Source organism: Mustela nigripes, chromosome X (assembly GCF_022355385.1).
Source record: "Mustela nigripes isolate SB6536 chromosome X, MUSNIG.SB6536, whole genome shotgun sequence".
In the NCBI taxonomy this organism is placed as follows: domain Eukaryota; kingdom Metazoa; phylum Chordata; class Mammalia; order Carnivora; family Mustelidae; genus Mustela; species Mustela nigripes.
The window spans coordinates 26,672,163-26,691,221 of record NC_081575.1 but is presented as its reverse complement, the minus strand read 5'-3'; the positions used below and the strand labels follow the sequence as shown (position 1 = coordinate 26,691,221).

Below are 19,059 nucleotides of genomic sequence, written 5' to 3'. Positions count from 1 at the left end.
CAGTAAGCAGAGACGAGGCTGACAGAAACTAGAAATAGGCAGCTGACATGCTATGACATATACTAAATTTTTAAACCTCAAATGCAGTCATTTACTATTAAGAAAAAAGCCAGATGCAAAAATACATAAATGTGACCATACTGAAAAGCATCCCTGCTTTTATGTATGTGTGAAGGTATAAGCTGTTTTGTTTTTTGAGGGGGAGAAGGTGAAGGTTAAGAAAAGAGTTCTATTATGACAAACATATAAACCCATATTATGAGTTAAAAGATTAACTAGGAGTGCCTACTACATGTCCAGCACTATTCAAAGCACTTTTGTGTACAGTGACTCGTTTAATCCTCACAACAATCTTATGAAGCAAGTACTATTATCCCATTTTATAGGTAAGAAAACTGAGGCACAGAGAGGTTAAAAAACTTGCCAAAGATCATATAGCTAAAAAGTAGCAGAGCGAGGATTCAAGTTCAGGCACTTGGCTCTTGAGTTCATGCCTTTAACCACACACACAATTAATACCTCTGTAGATTATAATGTTTAGCTATCTTTGTGTGAGACTTTTTTTTTAAGGTTGCAATAAAAAGAACTTACTCGATCATAGCAAAGAAGTGTGGAAAAATTTGGAGTTTTCTGTTGATGTACCAATTCAACAAAACGAGCACAGTAAACAGCATCAATTGCTGAAAAAATACATCGAGGAAATATACACAGCTGTAGAAATTTTGTGATGGTCTCATTTTTGGTAGATTCTAAAAATAAGGGAAGAATATATTAAGTGGTAAACTTCTTCCTCAAGTGCCTCAAGACCTCTAAACATGACGACATATTAGTTTTAGTGTAGAGAATGCTATTTAAAAAAAACCCACAAACTCTTTATAGTTTGTAACCAAAAGGTCATGCTTGGAATAAAACTTTCATTTTCACACTATGGGCATAAATTTTCTATATATAACTTCTCCAGAAACATGATCATACAGAAAGGTTGTTAGTTAATTTCACCCGCAAACTAAATAAGTTCCTTCAGTGAACATGTGAGGTTGGCTCTGCATTAATAAATAACCAAAGAATGGGACAGTGAACACTGAGCTGAAATACAAACATAATACACTTCAATACCTCTGAAGTTATAGAGGTTTGCTTTTGTAATTTGGCAGTAGTAGGAATGTAACAGTTCCAACAACTTACTTGCTAAAAGCCAGTTGTCCTTTTCCAGTTTCAGTCTCTGTAGAACTCGCTGTACATGTTCCATCTGTTTCTTTTCTTCTTCAAGAAGCTTGTCCTGAAGGGCAGTACAACGCTCTTTCTCTTTTTTCTTTTTATTTGGAGGCTACGAAGTATAAGTTAGATACTTTTCTAACTACACGCACATTACCTCCCTTCCTTTTAATTAAAAAATTCAGAAAGATCAGCGCTGGTATTTTATATTAACTACTTCACAGGAATATTGAGGAGTCCACCTGAATGTGCTTTCACCACCATTCAACAAATCCGAAATCTGGTTTTCACATCAAAACAGGCTACCTTCCTAGCACTGATACTTTTAGTCTCAAGCATCAAGTCATCTTTGACTCTTCATTCTCCTTCATTTCAGCATCCCAACTGCTTAAAAGTCTCATGCATTCCCACTACCTCCACCAATAGTCTATGTTCTCAGTACTTCACAATGAATTACCCTAAGAGCTACCTCGCTGGACTCTAGTCTGATGCCAGTCCCTTCCCCTAACAAATGCATCTTTAAAGCCACTGTCAAGGGTAATCTTTCCAATATACCGTTTTTTACCATTATCACTTCCCTGCTGAGGAATCTAATACAGCTCCCAATTTTATCAAGTCTTCTTTTCTATACTCTGGTTTCTCTTCAGATTGCATAAATCTTTCGCCTTTTACTAAAGTCTTCTTTTCTAACTTTAACTGCTCTACATAATCTGGTCCCACCCTAACCATTCAAATTTATCACTAAACCCATTCACTACAGTAAAAGTGGTCTCTTAAAACCTTAAATTACTTCATACCTTTGCTAGAGCTGAATGGCCAATCTGCCTCCTTATTTCCAAACCTAATCTATCTTCAAAGCCTATCCAGCTCAAGACTCACCTCTTCAATATAGCCTTCTCCTAAAGAGTTCCCCTTTTGGGAACTCCTACTTTTCTTGCAATTGGAGTCCCATGGATCATTTTAAGTTGCTAACACAATCTTCAGTTAGAAAAAAAAGGCAAACTCAAATACCTTTTGTGTGATCATAACTGCCACATATTCACCAAGCCCCTGCCCCCACCCACTCAGAGGTCACCATTAACTCACTTAGGAAAATACTATATAGCAGTAAGATCATAGCTTTAAGGAACCTGAACTAATACAAAGCATGGGTAATGTCAAATTAATACCGTGAAATTACTGTACTTGAGCTACTAGAACCACCTACCATTTCCTGATTGTCATCAATTGCTTTCATCTGGACTTTAAGTTTATTGACTTCCCGTTCATAGCTGGTGTGTGGAACTGCAAGGTCGTACATTGTCAATGACCAGAATGTGGCATAGAACTGAGGGCTGATGTCATCCCAGACTTTGGAAACATGTAAGGAGACCACTGCTTCATGGACAGGCGCCATCACCATTTCACATGATGTAATGTACTTATGAACTTTATGTTGTTGTTTACTTCCCTTTTCTGACTTTTTAAGTTCATCATATTTAGACTGAAGATAAAAAGTAAAAACAAACACAACACAATTTATTGCACTAACCTTCATAGTATAAAAGCCTATGTTCCCTTTTCGAGAATCAGAAGACAACCAATCAAAACTGTTGTAAGAATTCTAAGTTCTTACCAATGACATTTATTTTAAAATCATCCCTGGAAGCTGTTCTCATCTTCAGTCCTATGTGCTCACTAGGAGCTTTTAAGATTCTTATTAAATCTGACCTGTTGCATAATAAAGAGTATGTGTACCGCCCTCCACCATCCATATCCCCAACTGTACTCTCTCTTACCACCACGTTAAGGATTGAACATACAGGGTTTCCACTTCTGCTTTTAAAATCTTCAAGGAAACCAAGTAAAGGGTCTTAACACTGGTAAAGAGGCATAATGGAACTAGTAACAGCCAATTAGCACAAGATGCTTTACTACTACACATAGCCCCTATTGGCCATTACAATTTGCCAGTTAAGAAAGTGGATCAGGAAAAAAAAAAAGTGCATCCGGGTGCCTGGATAGCTCAGTCAATGGAATGTGCAATTCTTGATCTCAGGGCTGTGAGCTCAAACCCCACGTTGGGTGTAGAAATTACTTGAAAAATAAAATCTTTAAAAAAAAGAGTGAGAAAGAAATTGGATCAACATTAAAAAAGGCTATGAGAAAGTTACTATAAGACTGCTAAGTAGGGTGACTGACTATCCAGGTTTGCCAGGGAATGAGGGGATTCCCAGTATGTAAGAGTATAGTGCCCAGGACGAACTGGTTACCCTACAGCTAAGCTAAATAAGACATTCTTCTCTCTCTCTCTTTTTTTTTTTTATAAAGATTTTGTTTATTTGAGGGAGCCTGTGTGGCTCAGTGGGTTGAAGCCTCTGCCTTCGGCTTGGGTCATGGTCCCAGGGTCCTGGAATCAAGGCCTGCATCAGACTCTCTGCTCAGCAGGGGAGCCTGCTTCCTCCTCTCTCTCTGCCTGCCTCTTTGCCTACTTGTGAACTCTCTCTGTCAAATAAATAAATAAAATCTTTAAAAAAAAGATTTTGTTTATTTGAGAGTGAGCATGCTCGAAAGAGAGCAAAAGCAGTGGGAGGGGCAAGAGAGAAAGGGAAAAACAGACTCTCCACCAAGCAAGGAGCCCAACATAGGGTTCAATTCCAGGACACTAGCTAGAATCACGACCTGAACTGAAGGCTGATACTTAACCAGCTGAGCCACCCAGACATCCCTAAGTAATACTCTCTATGAATGGATATGGTATGTTAAAGTTTAAAGCATGTGGGAATTGACGGGCAGCTTTTTTAGACCAGACTGGTTTATCCTAATTTGGAAGAGAGTCGGAGGAAGGCCATACTCTTAAGAGTATGAGGAAAAGAATCTGTTAGTACAATGGGAGGGAGCTACCTATTAGTTCATAGAGTGTAACACCAAATGTAAAAAAGAAAATAATACAAAGTGTTGTTGCTATTGTCTCTCATGTCCTTCAGTCTCTTTAGGATGACAATTTTGTTTGGGTTAGGCATCATCCCTGAAGATGAACCTAAGAGGAGATCTAAAACTCACTTCTTTTTGTTAGAAAAGCATTTAAATCATCAGTTTGTGCTACACATGGAACCCAGTACTAGAAGGTCACAGGTCAAAGGTTCTACTTCCAGTTCTGCATTGTGGTAGGCAAGATTCTTGGCTCCTTACACTCTACCTGTCTTCTCTCCTAAGTGCCTCTGTAACCCAGGCTAACTGGACTGAAGATATAGAAGATATACTAAGGGTATATCTTAGTTTCAGAGGGTATCTTAAGCAGCATCTTGCAATTATTGTAACTACAATCTGAGAATCTCTCAATTTTTTTGTAAGTGGAAAGATTTACCTTGTTACCCCCATTTTAGAGAGCATGCTGATAATTACGGAGACCACACAGGTGAAACACTACAAACAATATTACTTATGAAAGAGAGGTCCCAATTACATCACAGACCTTAGAGATCAGGAGCAAGAATAAGGAAGTGTTTTTGCACTTTGAGGGCAGGTCCTGGTCGATGGTAACCAGTATCAATCTATGTGAGGCAGAATGACGTCTGCTAAGATTCTAATAAAACATAGGATAAGCAGAACCGAAACTACCTGTATAGGACTAATTCGGGCAAGATCTAGAACATAAACTGGAGGAAAGCCTTTCTTTCAGTACTGTGTTACATGGTGGGTCTCAACAATAGAACTGAAAATTAGGTTTATAGGTATGCAAGGGTAATGATGTGGTAAAACAGCCCCCATCTCCCCAGTCCTTGGGTTCTGAATCTGTCACTTTTATTGCTAGGTACTGACCTAGTGCCGATCTAGTTAAAAAAAAATTTAGGCTTGATCAGAAAAGACAACTACATTTCACATTTAACTAGGATGAATAGGTTCCTGATCTAAAGTTAGTTGAACTCCCTCTTCAAGCTTACACCTTTAGTCAAATGGAGAGGCATAACACTCTACATCTCAAGTCACCCAGTGCACTACATCTATGAAACAGAACTGATATCCACAGTTATTGCTATATTTCTAATTCCTGTTCAAAAAGCTCTTGTTGGCCCAATAACCTGAACAGTGTATGGCTGGCTGAATTATTCCCATTGAGAGCCTACTCAATTTATCAATTTATGGAAGGTCCTAACAGTCCTCCAATACTCATACCCTCTCATCAAAGGCTTTTCAAGAGAGGCTCTCACCCAAGAAGCAAAAGCAAGGATCCCCAGGAAGTCTGGGTGTCCATCCAGTGCAACCAAGGTTGCCAAAGAACTCCTTTTCCAGAGGGTGTTATGTGGCCTATTGGTTAAAAGACTTAACCCTGATTTGGCTATATAGTCACCTCTACAGAATTCTTTGTTTTCCTCTGCAACCCTGAGTGGGAAATGACATTTCTTTGTTTAGATTTTTTTATCTCTTAAATGACAAAGACACAATATTTTACAAAGGCTACAGAAAAGGTAGTTATTGATATGAATGATCTACTCCATTCCTGACCTGGAAAAATTCAGGCAACAAAGTGTTCCTGTTTGCTAGGCTTCAATATCGCTGATTAGTGTATTCACTTCTCAGTAATGCACAGGGCAGGTCAGAATTCCTGAAATGAAGCAACTCTCCCACCTCAGTCCTTCAAGAAATCAGGTCCCCTGCCTGCTGTATAGTTGAGACTTATCTACTGAAGGGTCAGGTGACAACGCAAGACGTAACTACACAAAGAGTGCACACAATTTTCTGGATTGAAAGATTCTAAAGGTAGGGAAAGAGCCCTAATACTACCCCCACCCTGTCCCCTTTTCCCTTCTAGAGAATATAGCATGGTATTGCTATGTAAGGCTAATCAAGTGATAATTAAATCAATTAACAGTTACCTGTTAGAGGGAAGTGTGACACTGTAGCAGCTGATATGTAAACACTAACAGCTGATGGTCAATTAAATGATCAATTAGACCCCAAATTTCTCAGTCTCTTTTTTCCACACCTCTACTACACAACCCTATGTTCCTACTGAGAACAAAGAAGGGATCCTAGTTTAAGAGAAAGGACCAAGATCTTCCCCCTAGAATCTCAAGTGAAAGCCTTCCTTGAGCAGTACAGACTTAAAACCACCAACAAATGAACAGAAGGGCCAGAATTCAAGCCTACACAAAGATAAAGAATATGCTGGGACTCCAGTCAGAATGGAGAAGTACTATAGTTTCCGAACATAGGCCTGACTGTGGTCTGAAGGAAAAGGAAGAGTCAATTCCCATTAAAGGTCACTGCTTTGCAGGCAGGAATCCAGGTGGCAGTTAGAGAAGAAGAGGGAGGGCAGTCTCCTCTTGCCCCAACCATCCTTACAGTCAGTACTGGGATGCCCTACTTGGGAAGGCTCTGGTTTGCTTCTGTGCTTTTCTCTTTTTAGTTGTCTCATTTAGGTGAAGAGAAATAAAACAAGAACTAAGAATACCTGAGAAGTTACAAAACACAGCCTACAAGAGTTTTTAGAGTGTTTGGGGATGGTTAGGTCTTACTGTCTGTCTCAAGGTAGTATGAATAGCAAGTCAACTGACAGGGATATTATTCCTGAGGAAAGAGGATTCTCTGTATTCAATAGGAGTTTTTTGCAGAGTCACCAACCATATTTTCCTCCATCAGAATCAATTAGCGCTTGTTAAAAAAATAAGCAAAAACAAAAACAAAACAGAAATTCCCAGGTACTACTGAAGGTTACTACATTAGAATCTAGGGAGGGGATTGAGTCTCAAAGATGCTTCGCTGGTGACTCTCATCTATATTAAGGTTTGACTGCTACAGTTCTACAGGGCCCTTAAGATATCAACCTGGACAACTGGTGGTATAGTACTAGTAAGACTTACTTTTAAAGGGAGCATTTTCATTGTACACTGTTCAGAGATGAGTACTAACAAAAGAATATAACTCTCGAAGAGACATAATCTGTATCTGTGTCAAATTAAAATACATTTACAGTTAAGAAATAATTCAGAATCATTCTTGAATGGCAGCAAAGACACTTACCGAAATATGGTGTGCATACATTGGCCTAGACAGGAAAAATGCTGCATCATGGGGTGTATGAAATTCATTACAGAGCACATCAATCGAAGGCACTCGCTTTATATAATCTTCTGTGCTTAGATTAGATGCTAAAAACCCACCGAACTGTACCAAGGTATCATGACACTAAATTTAAAAATAAGACAAAAAATACAAATGTGCTACCATTTTATGAAACCAATATAAAAATTTTCCAAAATGATTATAATGTCATTTTAACTGTATTTTGATTAACATTTAAGAATTCAAATTTTACAACTTAAAAGAACTTTAGAGACAATCAATAAACATCATCATGAAATCATATTACCAAATAAAATGCGAAGGCCCTGAAAAGCTGATCAATCTAAGGCTTTAATAGTCAACAAATTCTCAAGTTCCAAGCTATTGTTCATCACTTTTAGTAACAGGATATATTAACCCTACATCACATACAACAATTTTATGTATACAGAATTTCCTTGCCCTTAAAAGAGGAAAACTTCATTTATAAAATATATGGGATCTTTTTTCCCTTGTAATATAGTTGTTGATAAACATATTTTGTAAGCTAATCACAGGTTTTACTGCTTAATATTTATGGATTTATTTTATAAAGATCACATCTACTTTGTTCTGATTGAAATTTCAGATTTCTGGAGATCAGAAAAAATATGAAGAGCAAAATAACAACTTGAAGTTAACCACTTAACTAGTAGTTAACTAGCAGTTCATACTACTACATCTCCTAGAGTCTTCTCTTAAGTACCGTAATATGCAAAGAAATAGCCCCTATTTTCCAGAATGTCTAGTTTACATTAGAGCTGTTTCATACTCATCTGATGTCCAAAATGACATTTTAAAAATTTTATCACATTCCATCTTTTCCATTATCAGGATAAAAAAAAATCCACATAAACACAAAAGCCACTTTAACTTGCCTGATCATAGAGTTTTCCCACAAGTTTCAAATGTTTCTCTCCACCTTCTTGGAAAATTACTCCATTCCTCTGCTGAGCCATAAGCAAACAGAGAGGAAGAGCAAGATCATGGTCCAATAGTGCATCCTTTAATCTCTGGGAGGATTTTTTAGTGTTTCTTATCTGGCCAAAATAACCACCCTGCATAAGAGAAGACATAAATTTACCAGTGCACACTACATTAAAACAAGCTTTCTGATTTGAAAAAGACCCTGAAAAGGCTGTTACAATCCTGAAGATAAAAAATTTTACATTCCTTTCCTTTCTTCACAAATTTTAGTGATACTGTTGTTGACTACAGTCACTAGCTTAAAGATAACTGTCAACTGTCTTTCAACTTCTGCATATTTTCCATTGTCCACCTTGCAGTCCCTCATAAAGGATTATTCTTTATTTGCTATGGAACAGATTAAACAATAGAGTAACTATATTCAGCTTTACACTTGTTAGGATATCAAGGACCACAGAAGACTTGATATTTACTTCTCTTACAGATTTAACACTGTCTTTTATACTTTGTTTCAGCTTTTTGAAAGGGTTAAAGTCACTAGTATATCTGTTTTTGAAAGGGAGATGAGGGCAGTCATGAGGGAAGGGTACATATGACTTTGACATTTGGTTTCATGTACTTGTGTGTTGTCTGGAGTCTTTAGTATGTGCATGCGTATATCTGAAACGTAAAAAATCAATTAAAAGATTAGTAACTCTCACCTCAGCTTTTAATTGCTCTCCACCAGTCATGGCTTCTAGTTGCTCCATCGTCATTTCCTCTGTAATTTCTATTCCTGCCATTTTTTGTACCACTTCTTTCAATATAAGCAGGTCAAAACTATTCAGAAAAAATAAGAAACAGTCTGTGTTGAAACATCAAACATAAAAGTGACAATATATACTATAATTAATATGTTGAGAATCCCTAAATTATTTGTATATAAATATGAGGAGAAGGGGCTAGAGCAGTTGTTAAGGAAAAACTGCATTTCCAGAACTATGCTGAAAAATGTAATGGGCATGTAATGGGTTTACGCTTATTTTAACTTCTTCCTTGGGAATAATTTCAAACTTACAGGTAAGATGTAAAGACAGAAAATAGTACAAAACACACCCATATGCCCTTTCCCCCAACTTCACCTATTACTAACATTCTTACTCCTGTTCACTTTATCAATTGTGTTTTCTCTCCCTCCCTCCCTTTCTACACACACACACACACACACACACATACACACTTTTTTTTTCTTAACCATTTGGGAGTAACTTATGTAGTATGCAACATCATTTTAAAGGCACATTTTACCCCTAAAATTCCAAAGGATGTATTTCCTAAGAATGAATTTCCTAAGAATATAGTCTCTTAACATAACCACAGCATAGTTACCAACTTTAGTAAACCTAACACTGATATAATACTTTATTGTTCATATTTCATTTTTATCAGTTTGCCCAATAGTCTTCACAAAATTCTTTTAATGTTTTTCACTTTTTTAATTCAAGTATAATAAACATAGTTTATATTAGTTTTAGTTAGGTACAACATAGTGATTCAACAATTCCATGCATTTCTCAGTGTTCATCACAGTTTAAGTGAACTCTTATTCCCCTTCACTTCTTCATAGTGTTTTTTTAATCCTCCAGTACAAGGTAGCCAATACATATATATGATGGAATAAAGCCATCTCTAAATAATCACACACACTTGGAAGGGATGGAGGGAGTGAGGGAGTGGAGAAAGAAAAGGAAGGGAATGGAAGTTCCAAGTTGTGGTGTATGAACCTAAGACAACAGCCTTAAGAACATCTGTTATTGTGCTAATAGTTATGCATTTTAATTCTCGAAGTTTAGAACTGTCAATGAAAATACAACTTATGACTTTCAAGATCTTCTTTAATTAGTTAAGTAATGAAGATAAAGTAGAAACCTTCTTTCCTACAAAACAAATACAGATGTTTTTCCAAAGGTAAAGCCGGACATACCCAAGACACAAGTTAATAACAGACAAAAGGCACAGTTTTTGAAGATTCTTAAGTGCTTACTCTCTCACCTTGTCTGCCTTCCCTAAACACAGTTTATGAAAATGAGAGCCTTCATGCAAATTAGTTTGCAACAAGTACCCAAAAAAGTTTTAATTTTTCTTTAAACTATCTTTTAATTAAATACTATATTCATAGTACAGAAAATTGAGTTATAGATTTAAAAATAACATTATATTCTCCTGGTCTATAGACACAGGAGAGTAAAGTGTATAGGAATGGTGGAGAGATGCACAGAGTGTCAATGATATGCTGATAAAATCCTAAATCTAAATTTTTTAACTTTTCTCTAATTCAAAATAATAATTTGTCACAAATTACTTAGGTAATACTTGTGTGGAACACCAGATAGCTTTACAAATTTTTGTTTGCTTTCTCCCAGAAAGTTTTGGAAAACAATTCCTAGTCCTTTGATTCTCGTCAGTCTACTGCTGATGAGGTTTACTAATTCAAACTCTAAACACTGACAGTGGTCCAGAATAAAGTAATAAAACCCAGTATTCATAAAGAAGACATTGTCCAAAAAGTATGTAAGCTGTATGAATCTCTGAAGTTCAAAATAAAAAGAAACTGTGTTTTTAAAATACTGTATACACCCTCAAAATATGATCCTACCATATGCTTATTAACATAAAGGCCAATTACTGTCCAGCAGCACAATCAACAATGCAATACGTTTTGTCGTAAGAGAATTTACAATATACCATATAAACCATTTAAATACTCAAGAGCCTAATAGGTAGTCAAAATGAATTTTTTTTAAGGAGTTACATATATAGCCAAATATATTTCTTTCTGCAAAAAAAGTATTTATATATGAAATTACAATTTCTTTTAATTAAAGAATTCCATATAAGTGAGCAACTATTCTACTTAAGCCTACAAAACAGTTTTTCAGAATAATAGCAATCTCAATATCCCAATACCACCAGAAGTACTCTAATTATTGAATTTCATTTACATATGATTTGCTATGAATACCTTTTGCCTGCCTTTAGCTGATTAGCCACATACTGAAGAAGACCAGCAAGATCAATTGGATATTTACGAAAAACTGCACCACAGAAACTAGCCAGACCTATATGAAATAAAAAAATAGGGCTTTTAAAAAACAGTTCATAAAACAAAAAAAAAAAAAAAACACAGTATTAAGTGGCATTTCTCAACTAACTCAATTTCTAAAACAAAATGAGGTAGGAATAATTGTACTGCTGATGCCACTGAATGGAGTTTTACAATTAATAATAGCTAGTATTTATTGAGCATACATATGCTAAGCACTATACTAGGTAAGTACTTTACATTAATTAACTCATTTAATTTTTATAATAATCATCTCAGGTTGGCTTAAACCCATCGATGAGGAAAATTTGGAACAGATATATCATGCAACTTGTTCGTGTCACATAGTTGGTATGAGGTAAAGCAGTGATTCAAAGCTATACGGTCTGACTCCAGAGTCTGTTGGGCCACAACAATTAACCAGGCCACAACAATTAACCAGGCCACAACAAAATCTTGCAGATCACTCAGTAAATTTGAATCATCAACAAAACACACTAATGAGTCAATCTCTAAGGAGCTGCACACAAAAAAAAATCTCTCAACTGGAAACATACTGCTAGTTGTGGAGAGGCAAGGAAACAGGTAAAGCATTGCCAGACCAAGAAGCAAACAAAAGACCAATTTTAATCAATAGTCCTTACCGCATTATGAGTAGGGAGAAAGCCCCAGTCAAGACAAGAGGAGATCCTAGTAAAATCAAGTGATCTGTGGCCTTTTCAACAATTATTTGCTGAGCACCTTAAAGCATAATGGACAAAGCACAGGTACTGCCCTCAAGGAGCTTACAGTCTAGTGAGGGATACAGAAAAGTAAACTGAAATAACTGATAGATAAAAGGTTCCATGGGAGTACAGAGAAGAGCACCTAATTCTGACTTTTGGGTAGAAGCATTAATAGGGAAAGTTTTCTGAAGAAAAGTGACCTCTAAGCTTAAATCTAATGAGTATATAGATATGGTGGAGGAAATCAGTAGGCATGGAAGGGTACTCCAAGTGGAGGCAATAACATGTACAAAAAGGCCATGGAAAGTGTAAGGGTAAGTATTCAGTATTAATGGAGGAGGGGCAAAAGATGAGCCTAATACACCGAGTAAAAGGACCTGATCCCACAAGAACTCACTTGTATGACTTAATGCAAATTTCAGACTTTAAAGGGGAATGGGGAGCTACCACAAGATTCAGCTATCAGACACAACAGGTTGAAAGAAAAGGGAACTCACAGCTAGAAATCAAAAGCACAAGATATTTAAAATAAAACAAGGCTAGGGTTTCCATTAACAACCACATTTTTGTTCTTTTAAGATGACTAAAACCTCAGGATGGAAAGGAAAGAAAGGAGAAGAGTTCCCTTAAGATTAATTCCTCTAAAAAAAGATTAATCCCTCTAAAATAATAGGAGGGAATTTTTATCTCCCCAGTAATGCTTGCACAAATTCTATGAGAGCCAATACTGGACTCTTCAGTTGGAAAATGAGTTAAGTACTATATGAACTTCCTTACACAGCCGAAGACTTAGAGATACTCTGAGAACGAGCTGAGTGGCTAGGTATTCTCAAGACCTCTTTACAAGCAGGCCCTTAGCATTAGCAATAGGATACTTAACATGGCAATTACAACAGATGGAAATTTCATCCTTAGAAAAATAAAAATACTTACTCTGAAGCCAACTTGAGATGGTTGTGTCATCATGTTTCATTCTCTCCTTTTCCGGATTAGCTAAAGCTTCAATGATACAATCTTGCACATTAAGGAAAAATTTTAGGTCACTACATCTCTAACAAAGACCCTTTAAATAATAAGAAAATGCCACATCTTGGGGAAAAAAATAAAACTGTTAGCTTCAAGTTATTACAGATTACTGAAAATTACACTTACTATAGTACCAACTTTTACATCTTTCACCAAGCAAGACATATTACCGTGTTAAATAAAGTTAACTTGTTCTCTCCCTATACACAACAGACACACATACACAAACTCCTGACTGCCCAACCTTTAGATCAGCCAATGGAATTAACCTCATATGGTTATTAATGGAATTCAGAGTGAAAAAGAAAAAGAATGAAAACAAATGTTCACCAGTTAAAGACCTATGAAATGTGAAATTTATGTATTACTTCACTTGAAAGGATACAGGCCAAAACATCATAATTCAATGAAGTGAGGTATTTCAATGAATCTACTACAGGTGTTATTAAATTATCATACTTCTGTATTTGTGACAAGATCTGGAAGATAGCAACAAAAGACAGATAGCATTTACTCATCAAAAGGGAACTTTTGTGCTAAATAATAGCTATGCTTTTTGTTTTTCAAAAGAAACACTTAAAATTAAAGTAGCCTCCTTCTACTTTGTATTTATATAAAGCCTACTATATTCTATCATTTCTTAGGAAGTATTTTCTTAGGCTATATTCTTTAATTAGGAAATAATTCCAGGACATATAACTTGACTTCTGGAATGATAGGTACCAAATGTCTTTCAGAAATCTTTCTAAATATGAAAGCATTACGTCTGAGTCACAATGAAATGCGATTCAAATGTTTCTAACAACTAAAATCAATAAATAATGCATCTCTTTATTAATATTTTTCTAAATCAACATGGGGTAAATAAAACAATTTTAGACTGTTTGACAGTAGCATTGTTACATATGACCAAAAAAGCAGATCAATGTGTTAAATATACTGTATGCTGTTTTATTTTTAGAGTAACTATACAGTCTCATTTGCTAAAGATTTTTTCCCTTAAAACTATCATTTCTAAAACTTCATCATTCCATTTCCACTTGTGCTGATTTAAAGACAACAGAAAGGAAAATCCCTTAAAATAATATTAACCTCAAAACATACATAATCAAACAAAATGGTTGGATTGCTGTGGCTCAACTTCCCAATTTGTCTTCCGGAAGGCTTAACATTTTCCTTGGTTAGACGCCTACAAGGGGAAAAAAGGTGGCAGAAATCATGTTAAGTCTTTTCCCATATAATGTTGATAGCTTTGTTATATCATTAAAAAAAAAAAATCTTTCCCAAGTATCCAAAATGGATCCATGTAAAACCACCTCATTCTTCATATACATTACTGTAGGCCTTAAGTTATTTTGGTTAGGCATCCTCCCAAAGGGGATTAATGCTGAACATTTATAATACATACACTTCCATTTTATAGAAATAGTCTAATAAGAATAAACTCTTAATGTACTCTACAAGTATATAAAACTCCTCTTGAAGAAAACCGTAATTATTTTTTTAAAGATTTTTCTATATATTTGCCAGAGAGAGAGGGTGCACAAGCAGGGGGAGCAGCAAGCAGAGGCTGAAGCAGGCTCCCTGCTGAGCAAGTAGCCCAATGTAGGACTCAATCCCAGGGCCCTGGGATCGTGACCTGAGCCAAAGGCAGATGCTAGATGCTTAAATGACTGAGCCACCCAGGCAACCCAAAAATCATAATTATTTTAGATTTAGAAGTGCTCATTTATCAGTTTAGGTATCAAATTCAGTGTAATGCAATCAAATACCTCATACCATCTAAGTTACCCTAACAGAGTAATAGCTACCAATGCTGCATTCCTTGATAGAGGAAGTTCTCTGGTTTTCATGTAAACAATTTTTTAAAAACTCAGTTCTACTCCTTTCCTTCCTCTTTAATTCTTCCTCTGCTCAATATTCCTTTAACTAACATTCTGGAAAACATATCTATGAAATGCTTACAGCTCAAAATTATTACACAGCATCTTAAACTCTTCTGATATTATACAGTAAATCTAGAAACTTAAAAAAGCTGATGACTAAAAGCTTTCTAGAATGAAAATACAATGCAATAAGCAAATAATGAATTCAATTGATAGTTCAAGGAATGGGACCATTCTGGAAGTAACAAACTTAATAATTATGTTAAGTGTCTTTTTTTTTTTTTTTGAAGATTTTATTTATTTATTTAATAGAGATCACAGATAGGCAGAGAGGCAGGCGGGTGGTGGGGGGAGTAGGCTCCCCACTGAGCAGAGAGCCCCATGCGGGGCTTGATCCCAGGACCCTGAGATCATGACCTGAGCCAAAGGCAGAGGCTTAACACACTGAGCCACGCCGGCACCCCCTTAAGAAGTTTCTTATGACAAAACTGACCCATCAATCAAAATTATTTCATCATCAATTGTTCCACTTTCCCATTCTCCATTGTCCAATTTCCTTTTTTCCCCACAGAAAAGAGAGACCAATCAAGTTTGAAACTTTGGCTATACTCTGTTCCACCTTCAAACTTACTGCCACCTGTCCTTACTTCTGACCCTACTATTTCAGGTGGTCCTACTTGCCAAAGCAGATCCATCCTCTCTATATACCTTTTATCCCATTCCCTTCTGCCTCCACCCTGGAGGGAAAAACAAAAAAAAAAATTTTAAAAAAAGGAAGACTTTCTTGATGATGTCTTAACCCTTAAGCTACCATGGTGTCTGGCATATGGAACACAATCAATGACCATCTGTTGAATGAATTACTGAATGCCTTACAGCAAATGCATTTTTTAAACAATAATCAAAACCTGTTATATTCTGGGCGCCTGGGTGGCTCAGTGGGTTAAGCCGCTGCCTTCGGCTCAGGTCATGATCTCAGGGTCCTGGGATCGAGGCCCGCATCGGGCTCTCTGCTCAGCAGGGAGCCTGCTTCCTCCTCTCTCTCTGCCTGCCTCTCTGCCTACTTGTGATCTCTGTCTGTCAAATAAATAAATAAAATCTTTAAAAAAAAAAAAAACCTGTTATATTCTGTAAGTAATAAATTAATACATTCCATTCCCAAAGTACAAAGTTTAATCAACACCAAAATCATATTGCTCAAGCCTGGTGAAATAATTACAACAACAAAAATCCAAGTACATTAAAAATTCTATACATACTCTTCTCTGATATATATTTTTATTAATTAATTCATTCATATTAATGTCTTCTATAACAGGCAAAGAGCTAAGCCTGTGGAATACAAGGATGAATAATAGCTCCTGCTCTCAAGCTTAGTCCAGCTGGGCAGAACAACTTAACCTATTTTTTAAATTTTACATTCTGAAATCCAGCAAGTTACAGAACAGTATTTATTATATGCTATCAATAGTACAAAGGGAGAGAATAATGTTTTTGCATTCATCTATATATACACAAAAATCTCTGGGAGGATAAATAAACTAAACAGTGGCTACTTTTTTCCTTTAGGAGCACTGAGTCAATGGAGAATGGGATGAGAGACTTTTTATTATCACCCTCTTTATATTTATTGAAATGTAAGCCATGTGAATGTATAAACTATTCAAGAGATTAGATAATTAGATAAAAGAAAATAATCACAGCAGTATCTCAACGGTATGATAGCATCATATGTACATGGGATAGCAGTGGCACAAAGAACAGTCAACTGTGCTTGGCAGTACATACTACAGAAGGCTTTTGTGAGGAGCTAACACTGAAGCCTACCCTCCAAGGATGATGAGGTCACCAGACTAAGAGCAAAAAGAGGTAAGGGAAAACCTGTTCAAACAGAAGAAACGAAAAATATATGCAAAGAAAAAGGAGACCAGAGTACATTCAGGGAAACTTAACTGACTGAGCTCAGCACAGCTGGAGGTAGAATTAGCTGGCAAAGAGGTTGGAAATGGGGAGAGACAGAGTGTGAAAGATGTCTTACATCACCATGTCATAAAGATTGACATATAACCTACAGGCAACAGTTAGTCACCAAAGGATATTGAAGAAAGAATAAAGAATAAAGGTACCATAATACTCCAGATAAAAGAAGCCAGTGGCAGTAGAGAGTAAAGGCACAGATTCAAGAGATCTGATAATATTTACTATACAACTGACCCCTGAACAACATAGAGATTAGGGGCAACAAATCCCTACACAGTCGAAAATCTGTGTATCATTTCTGACTTTCCAAAAACCTTAACTACTAATAGCCTACTACTGACCAGAAAGAAGCCTGCCTAATAACATAAACAGCAGATTAACACATACTCTGTATCTCATATACTATATTCTTACAATGTAAGAAAGTTTTTAAAGTAAGAATATTACAAGTAAGCTAAAGAAAATGTTATTAAGAAAATCATAAGGAAAATACATTTACACTACTGTCAATACTGTTAAGCTTACATTGTCTATTTACAAGACAAACAGTCTGTCAGTACCTACACCAGTATTATCTTATATGATACAGAACACTGCAGATGTTATATGCACCACTAACACTAGAAATCAAAATCGAAGATAATGTGAAAAGAAATTCGTATTTATTTACAGGTATAATGATTCATGCATTGACAACAGAACAGCAACAATATGACTGCTTTATGGCAGCCTAATATAATTGATATGATTGCCTCATCGTAGCTTAGCCTATATGCTAATGAATGAATCATTATCAAATTTTTATGGCATATAGCACTACAGTATATTCATAATACAGTATTGGAAATACTATTACTTTTTTTAAAAACCCACTTATCTGTGACAGGCTGATAATGCAGTTTGTCCAATTACAAGAAAGGCATATTACACAATAATACAATTCTTTGAAAGCAAAGTTATAAAAGTAAGAAAACAAACACATTATTAATTTTGTTAAATATCATTCACCTATGCGTATGTAAGGATAAGCTACCCACCTGCATACAAGTCTTGCACATAATATCCTACATGACGATGATAAAGACACAAAAATATCTCCTATAGTTCTTGCCAAAAGGTTAGATTTCACACGAAGACACACAAACACAACAGGTAAATTTATTAACTGTATATCATGATGATTATTTACTATTCATTAAGTGGAAGTGGATTAACATAAAGGTCTTCACTCTCATGTTGGTCTTGTCTCAGGGATGGCAGAGTGGAAGAGGCAGAGGAGGTGGAAGGCAGGCAGTTGAGACAGGCACACTCAGTGTAACTTTATGGAAGTAAATGGTAATTTCTGTCTGACTTTTTTGCTTTTCTACTTCTTTAAAAATGTTTCTATACGGTACCTAGCCTTCTTCTACCATTTGCTTTAGTTTCAGTGCAAGGGTCCATGTCATAACAGAAGTCAAAAAGCAGTCTAGAATGTAAGAACCTTCTGCCAGATGGTCCAGTGTCAATTTGTTTCCTGGCACCTGGTATTTCTCTTTCCCTTCAAGGCTCAGGAGCTAGCAGCTTGGTAGGGAAGGGCACTCCAGATCATAAACCTGCAGCCTGGTAGGGAAGGGCACTCCAGATCACAAACCTGACTGCGTTTGCACAAAACAACAGTTAGCCTATCCCTTCCTACCTCAAATCCTGGTGCTTACTCTTCCTTCCTCACAAATAAATGTTCTTTGTGGCTTTATTTTCCAGAATAGGGCAACTTTTGTCTGCATTAAAAACCTGTTCAGGCAAATATCCCTTCTCCTCAATGATTTTCTTAATGGCATCTGGGAACTTATCTACTTTCTGCCTCTTGTTCAGCAGAAATGGCTTCTCCTGTCATCTTGACATTTTTTAAGTCAACCTCTCTAAAATTATCAAAACCATCCTTTACTGGCCTTAAATTCTCCAGGTTCTGATCCTTCACCTTCCTTCTGCTTTAAGTTTTCATATAATGAGTTGGCATTTTCTCAAATTATATTAGAATCAATAGATATTTCATTCTTAAAGCAATCCTGCACCCACATAACAGCTGCATTTTCAATACAAGGTAAAAAGGTATTTCACAAAAACTACAAGGTTTTCACATCTGCTGGTATAGCTG

At 36.2% G+C, this 19,059-nt stretch overlaps 1 protein-coding gene across 11 annotated transcripts in view; it reads right to left on the bottom strand.

Annotated features, from left to right (window-relative positions):
- Positions 1-19,059, bottom strand: part of THOC2 (THO complex subunit 2) — a 113,265-nt gene that overhangs the window by 21,542 nt on the left and 72,664 nt on the right. For 8 of the 11 annotated variants that reach the window (XR_009401407.1, XM_059385820.1, XM_059385824.1 and 5 more), the window contains exons 16-25: positions 14,152-14,248; positions 13,445-13,538; positions 12,967-13,047; positions 11,228-11,324; positions 8,928-9,045; positions 8,178-8,357; positions 7,219-7,383; positions 2,423-2,698; positions 1,186-1,327; positions 592-749 (exon numbers count right to left, since the gene is read on the bottom strand). Coding sequence is in view for 10 of the 11 variants with exons in the window: in XM_059385820.1 (XP_059241803.1) it covers positions 592-749; positions 1,186-1,327; positions 2,423-2,698; positions 7,219-7,383; positions 8,178-8,357; positions 8,928-9,045; positions 11,228-11,324; positions 12,967-13,047; positions 13,445-13,538; positions 14,152-14,248 (1,408 nt within the window). In the remaining variant the exon portion in view is untranslated. The remainder of the gene's footprint in view (positions 1-591; positions 750-1,185; positions 1,328-2,422; positions 2,699-7,218; positions 7,384-8,177; positions 8,358-8,927; positions 9,046-11,227; positions 11,325-12,966; positions 13,048-13,444; positions 13,539-14,151; positions 14,249-19,059) is intronic. The other 3 variants (XM_059385826.1, XM_059385827.1, XM_059385818.1) reach the window with 1 other exon arrangement.